Source organism: Engraulis encrasicolus, chromosome 24 (genome assembly GCF_034702125.1).
Source record: "Engraulis encrasicolus isolate BLACKSEA-1 chromosome 24, IST_EnEncr_1.0, whole genome shotgun sequence".
In the NCBI taxonomy this organism is placed as follows: domain Eukaryota; kingdom Metazoa; phylum Chordata; class Actinopteri; order Clupeiformes; family Engraulidae; genus Engraulis; species Engraulis encrasicolus.
Genome location: NC_085880.1, coordinates 37,775,633 through 37,783,405, shown reverse-complemented (window position 1 = coordinate 37,783,405; position 7,773 = coordinate 37,775,633). Strand labels below are relative to the sequence as shown.

The 7,773-nt window shown below is 44.7% G+C and overlaps 1 protein-coding gene across 1 annotated transcript in view; it reads right to left on the bottom strand.

Annotated features, from left to right (window-relative positions):
- Positions 1-3,810, bottom strand: part of edaradd (EDAR-associated death domain) — a 14,829-nt gene extending 11,019 nt beyond the window's left edge. Inside the window, exon 1 of the mRNA XM_063191229.1 lies at positions 3,483-3,810. Within this exon, the coding sequence (XP_063047299.1) occupies positions 3,483-3,540 (58 nt within the window). The 5' untranslated portion in view covers positions 3,541-3,810. The remainder of the gene's footprint in view (positions 1-3,482) is intronic.
- Positions 3,811-7,773: the final 3,963 nt, after the last annotated feature.

Below are 7,773 nucleotides of genomic sequence, written 5' to 3'. Positions count from 1 at the left end.
AGAGAAGACCTGACATTCTGAAGCGTGCTGTGCCCGAACTTGAGCATGGACTGGTAGGTGGCGGGTTCGAGTCCTGAGTGGCGGACTGAGCAGAACACCTCAGTTACCGTACACCAGTGGTTCTTAACCTTTTTTCTTGATGCACCCCCTTACCTATGCCCAAGACAAGCCGCGCACCCCCAACCCAAACCTCTACATGTGTATACGCACCCAAACTTCTACATGTGTATACGCACTAAAAATGATTTAAGTGATTCATTACCATGATTCTTGCTTGAGACATTTATCAATACCTCAATACCTTTACATGGGGACCAAAAACATGTTTAAATGTGGTTTTGATTTTGCCTAATTATAATGTTCGCTAGCATAATTTTGGTCACAACCTCAACTCAAACAATATTCCACGCACCCCCTGAAATCTCTGGCGCACCCCCAGGGGGTGCCCGCACTCCAGGTTAAGAACCACTGCCGTGCACCATCAGTGTTTTGTCCTGAGGCCCTGTGTGAAGGGCCCCAGGACAAAATAATCAAGTCTCTATCCATGTTACTGGTAGCCTGATTATAATAGACTTTCAAATCTCTTCGAGACTTGGTCTGACCAAGAGCATAGCAATTAACATTTCCCAAACAGCATTTCCCAAATGGCCTCCCTTGGTTTGCTAATGATTGTTTGCTTCCCAACAAAGTGGGAGGAGTTCCCGTATTTGCGGGAACTCAGAAAGTACTTGCATTGACTCTTGACCTGACTGGTAGCAAGGCTGAACCTGTTGCGTCACTAGGAAGGCATGGCCTGGCTATGTTACTGGAGCCTCAAGCCCATATACTAGGCCTTGCTGTCTAACATGGCCAGACAAGCGGTTAGGGCGTCAGACTTGTAGCCCAAAGGTTGCCAGTTTGACTCCCGACCTGCCAGCCTGGTGGGGCGAGTAATTAACCAGGGCTCTCCTCCCCCATCCTCCTCCACGACTGAGGTAACCTGGTAACCATGGTACCATCCCGCCGCACTGCATCAATGCAATTTCATTGTGTGCAGTGTGCAATGAACAGTTGTGTGCTGTTAAAATGACAATGAGAGTTGGTGTTTCCCTGCTGGGCTTAACATGCCTCCTTAGTAGGGCTGGCAAAACTGGATTGAGGTTTGACTTCCCCCCTACCCCAGAAAATTCTGTATTTGTAAGATGCAATTTCCTGCATTTTAACCAAATTGTGTCCCGTTTCAGCTCAATACGGAACCATACTTTTATTTCTGAATACGGGACGATTCCAAGGGACGGTTGGCAATCCTAGCAGGGGCGGATGGATCTATAGGGGCAAGCAGGGCATTTACCCCTGGGCCCATCATGGCCCTCCTGTGTTAGGCCCAATCCTGTCCTTTCCAGGCTGTATGGGCGGCCCTATCTGTGATTTTCCCTAGGGCCCTGTGTGCAATTGCTCTGCCACTGATCACATTAGAAAGACCTATGTGATAAACTGGCCCACACAAGGTACAGAACACTAGCTTGATTATCATCGACTTTCAAATCTCTTTGAGACTTAGTCTGACCAAGAGCATAACAATTAACATTTACCAAAAGGCATTTCCCAAACAGTCTCCCTTGATTTGCTAATGATTGTTTGCTTCCCAACAAAGTGGGAGGGGTTCCCGATTTTACGGGTACTCAGAAAGTACTTACATTGCTCTTGACCTGACTGGTGGCAACGCTGAAGCTGTTGCGTCACTAGGAGGGCACGGCCTGGCTACAATTGCTCTGCCACTGAACACATAAGAAAGACCTATGTGACAACCTGGCGGCCCGCACAAACTACAGGACACAACTCCCTGCCCTTTTTCACCATCACTAGTAGGCAACTAAAGAAAAAGTAAAAAAAACAAAAATCTGCTCATGTCACATCTGTGCAATAGATTGCATTACTGACAGTAGCCCACTGAAAGTTTTCAACCATCTAGGCCAGTGTTTCCCAACCAGGGGTACGTGTACCACTAGGGGTACGCGAGCACATTGCAGGGGGTACTTGGAAAAATATAATTTTAACAAATACATGGAGCTTAGTTACATTGGGATAGAGAAAGCGATATAAAACTTGCCTTAGGGGGTACTCATGGCACAACGACAATGCTTAGGGAGTACACAAGACAAAAAAAGGTTGGGAAACACTGATCTAGGCTATATGCAGTAGCCTACTATCAGAAAATGTGCCATCTATTGCACAGATTGAAAGAGTGTGGGATTCATTCCTTTTTACTGAAAAATGTTCCACTTAATCCTGCACCTTCACTACAGATAAGCGGTGGCCATTGACTAGAGATGTCTAAAGTGTGTGGTATCTAATTAGATGGATAGACTGTATGACTGAAAAAGAAGGACCCACCACAAACTTGATGCAAACAGTGCTGAGTCAGCTGATTGTAAGACAAGTAGGCCTACACAGTTCTACTGGTTACTCAGATAAGTTATCTGTTGGAAGGAAACGGTTTCTTCTTTTACTTTTACTTTTACTTTGGACACCTCTGCCATTGACTGCTTCACCATCGCTAGTAGTAGGCCTATTAGAACACGCCTGCGGAGTGTTCTGATTCATGAAGCACGAGAAAATCTCAGCATCAACCCGTCATTGTCTCTGTGCACTGTGCAGCAGCGGAATGCACGGGCATGTAGCGGCGCGCCCGGGACAGAGACTCGGAGATGAAATACACACCACATAATAATATATGGCTCTGGGACACGGTGCTACACGGAGGAACCCAGATTCTCCTTTGTGTGGCCACCCAGACATTTGACTGACTCCACGCAGTACAGTAGGCTAACAGTACACATTATGCACTATAATACACATCATACACAGTGCCAACCTAATGACAGCATCATGATTTAGGGGAAAGGCATTTTGGAGAAAATGCTTCAATTCTGTGCTGCACACCTGGAGGTGATTTGTGGTGTATAATGTGTAAATGTGCATAAATAGGCAGCTTAACTAGCAGTCCGGCTCTGCTCTCTTATCTGGTTTTACCACTTAAATGTTAATTTAGGAAACATCCCGTTTTTGTGAACTTGGACACCTTGCAGAGGCCATAGCCCAAGTACGTATTGGAAGGCTATTTTTCGACCGTGGTTACCACGTAACGCACAAGAGACAGCCTGCATGCGGCAAGCAGACTCCATAAAACTTTCATTCACAATAATAAAAAAAGATATCAGACAATATCACATCACGTAGAAGTCCCGTGAACTTGTTAAAATTACATATAACGTGCACATTGTTGGGGCTTCATTGACAGATTGCGGTCTTTCCGCGTTAACATACACAAAGAAGGTTATATGTTAATACAACCATCAGAACACTACCACCATGTCCATACACTTTGATGGTGTTTACCAAACGTCGCATGCAAGTTCAAGACCAAGTGACCTCAAAGACCACAGCAAGGTCTGTGCCATTACAAAGACCCAAAAGACATAGAGGACAGAAATCGAACTTACCAACTGGCTCACTGAATGCCTTCAAACTGGCCATGGTGACAACAAATGTTTCGCACATAGAAACGGTTAAAATGTACCAACACTAATGGCAAACCCTAAAACAAAGCTTACTTGTTGCTGACAAGTATCCCTGTGCGCCGCACTCACCGGTGATGCAGCCTACCTGGGCTACGCTGCGCTAAAGTTACCAGCGTGGAAACCTGTCTGCGTGTTGCCTCAGGTTCAAGTTCAATAATAACACTAGGCTACTGCCACAAAACGCATCGTTACGACTGATAACTGCCTGCTTCAACTAGCTTCTTTTTCTTTTTGTCTCTGAGACACACTGCAATTACTTTTCCTTTTCGACAAGGCGCGCGAAAACTAGGAAATGGCCCACGCAAACGCAAATTAGCAGAACTGACGCTCACCGTTCATGGAAACTGACTAGACTACAACCGTACACACAGAGGCCGCTCATCACGCTAGCCTACAGAATTTCCGCAACCCATACACTCGCGTGGCTACTGTCAAGTGCAAAACGCACCCGTTTGTTGCACTTAATTGACGCACTTAATGCGTTAAATTGCAAATAGCCTACCTACTTCCAGATTATAGTGCAGCTATACGCCTGCATATGGCTGTGGTTTGAATTCAAAGCACACCGAGGCTTTTCTTAGAAATGGAGATGGAGAATAATAGGGGAATGACGCAGTGACACTAACAGTCGGAAAGTTTGGCTGTCTGCCTGTCGGGGGCTATAAGGTCAAGGGAAGTCTCCACTTTTCTCGTTTGTATTTTTTGTTGCCTTGCAATGTCCACATATAGGCTGTCTGACTGCAACTGAATTGGGTGACAGACTGCTTTACAGTAATGTGGGCTTTCACCTCCCACAGTGCATCTGTAATCAATATGCCTACTTGTGGATTTGACCATTTGGCATGAATGAATTAATTAGTGAATGAATGAATGAATGAATGAATGGATGGATGGATGGATGGATGGATGGATGGATATTGGTCCAGCTTATTCCTGCAGATCTTGGCCTAGGTAAATGTCATAATTGTAAGCTATAATAGTCTACCTCAAGGCATCGTCCATTTTAAGAATAATACAGCGCAGGTTTCCGTTCATCAGTGCACGATATTGGATGCATCCATGTAGAAAGGGGGCATTAATACTCTCTTTCACCTGCCACAAAAAATAATTAGCTCCACTGAATCTGGTCAAGCAACAGGCCTATTAGCTCCAGAGAATAGAAATATAGGCCTATCAATCCACATTTTCCAGCCAAACAGAAGAATGGATGATTTCATGGGTTACATTACAGCTAGCTGACGCTTTCATTTATTCAAAGCAACTTACATTTATTATTTGTCAGGGTATTGGTTACAGTCCCTGGAGCAATGTGGGGTTAGGTGCCTTGCTCAAGGGCACTTCAGCCATGGATGGACATGTAGGGAGAGATCAGGTGGGATTCAAACCTGCAACCGCTATATTGAAAGATCAACTCTCTAACCACTAGGCCACGGGGTTTATTTAAACACATAGAAGTGCTAGATATAATGCAGTTTCTCAGGTGCAAGCTATTGCAAATCGTTGCAGCATCTGAGGATAGAAAAGTGTTTGACAGGCAGCTTTCTTACTTTTACTGTAATGCACTATAGAGCATCAATTGGCTTCACATTACACTCCCACAATATCTCTCTCTCTCTCTCTCTCTCTCTCTCTCTCTCTCTCTCTCTCTCTCTCTCTCTCTCTCTCTCTCTCTCTCTCTCTCTCTCTTTCTCTCTCTAGAGAGAGAGAGACATCATTTTTCCATTTCCCCATTCTTCCATCAACCATTGTTTTAATAAAAGCAAATTTTACGTTCACCAGTAGAGGGTGCTATGAGATTGGAATGTTATTTTGTGTGATTGCAGGAATTCATTTGTTTTTGATTTATGCATAATCCAGAAGGCATCTATGTGTTACAACTACCATTTATTCTCTTTTTTACTTCACCTTATGAGGATTTATACATGTAGGGAGAGTTGCACATGTATTTGACAATGTGTGTGTGTGTGTGTGTGTGTGTGTGTGTGTGTGTGTGTGTGTGTGTGTGTGTGTGTGTGTGTGTGTGTGTGTGTGTGTGCGTATGCAGTTGTGGAAACATGCTTGCCTGTGTGCGAGTATTTGTATGTGCAGGTTTGTGTGTGTGTTTAATTGTGAATATGCCCATTGCACGTGTGTGTGTGTGTGTGTGTGTGTGTGTGTGTGCGCGCGTGTGTGTGTCGCGCTGTGTGCATATCATGCCTATGTCTATTAGCCTGTAATACAGATTAGAAGCTTTGCTTGCATCGCATGGCTCCCTGTCTCCCCGGTGCAGCTCACAGTGAGTGTTTTAGAGCTTCTGTTCCCCGATTCCCCTTACAATGGTAATGAGACTTTACTCTCCACCGCCAAGCTCACAGAGAGAGCACCTCAGAACAAGCTTGCAGAGCATGTATATATAGAGAGAGCACCCAGAACTAGCTTGCAGAGAGAGAGAGAGAGAGAGAGAGAGAGAGAGAGAGAGAGAGAGAGAGAGAGAGAGAGAGAGAGAGAGAGAGACACAGAGAGAGAGAGAGAGAGAGAGACTCTACAAGCTGCCAGGGATTTACACCTGCCTTTGATAAAAATGTCAATTTCCCTGGTCCTCTGTGAGCTGTAGTCGCAGAACTGAGGCACACACACACACGCACGCACACACACACACACACACACACACACACACACACACACACACACACACACACACGCTGACACACAAACATACACATGCACGCACGTATGCGTGCACATACATATTGCACGCACGCATGCACACTCTATTTCTCAATCTCTCTCTCTCAACTGTTCTCCCAGTCTCTCTCTCTCTCCACACACAGTCTTTCCTTCGTTTAATGAAATTCTCATTTTTCAAAATTGTCAATTCTCAGTCACATTCTTTTTTCCTCTTCAGTTGTTTTTTTATTGCTCTGTTTTCCTCCCTGTTTTTCTCTGTCACTCCATTGTTGACGTTGGTGTTTTATCAAGACTGACGGCATGTCATAGTTAGTTTGTGAGGAATAATGTGATTTGGTGTCTCAGGAGACTGCTGTTGGGATTCCTTGACTGATTACAGGTGTGTGTGTGTGTGTGTGTGTGTGTGTGTGTGTGTGTGTGTGTGTGTGTGTGTGTGTGTGTGTGTGTGTGTGTGTGTGTGTGTGTGTGTGTGTGTGTGTGTGTGGGTGTGTGTGGGTGTGTGTGGGGGGTGGGGGTGGTGGTGGTGGTGGTGGTGGGGGGGGGGGGGTAAATTAACTTTTTTTCATCCCAGTCAAAATGGCTGGTAGATGTTAATCTCACTAACCAAACACACACTTATCCATTTATCCAAAGGGACTCACAATTATGGCAGGGTATTGGTGAAAGTCCCTGGAGTAATGTAGCGTAGGTAGTGCAAAGTGCAGAGAGGGTACTGCAACTATGCTGCTCATTGAAACGGTGCTGCTTATTGGAAAATTCGAATATTTACTAGATAATAAACTAATATTTACTATCATGGCCAAAGTACAGAATGTTTTCCAGCCAAAAAGGCCAAAAATATACCCTGTGTGGCACTGATAAACTGCTGATGTAGGCCTACTTTGTTGTCACGGTTCATTAGAAAAAAAATCAACATTTTTTCTTGCTCCCATCGTGAACCAACCTTTTTGATGCCAACATGTCAACTGGGAACTGCTGCCCTGTCGATATGACCAACCCATTGATGGGCTGCAAAGGCAAAGTGCAGTAACTACACCAACAAAAATACCTTCAACGCTTTCATACTGGTCAGCCATACACATTCCTGGTACATCAGCGTGGATAATATCCCTTGTGTTTTTACTTTCTGAACCTGCTGTACCTGCAATTTGTTTGGATGGCCAGACTGAAAACTTTGAAGGCATTTTTCTCAGTTTCAATATTGGCGTAGTTACTGCACTTTGCATTTGTAGGGCTGAGGGGTTCTGGTTAGGGTCATGGTGAGGGTTTGGTTCAGGGCTTCTGGTTAGGGTCACGGTTAGGGTTTGGGTTGGGGTCAGGGTCAGGGGTTTGGGTTAGGGTCACGGTTAAGGTTTGGGTTGCAGCCTCATAATGTGCATCATTTCAACATTCATCATTCATCATTTTACGCCTTATAGTCCATTAAAAACTAATTAGGCCTACCAGCAAAGTGCTACATTAACACAACATTACACAGATTTCTAATAGTCCTATACGTTGTACGACTTGGTCATTTTGCTCTCGTAATAATAAACTTATACCAGGG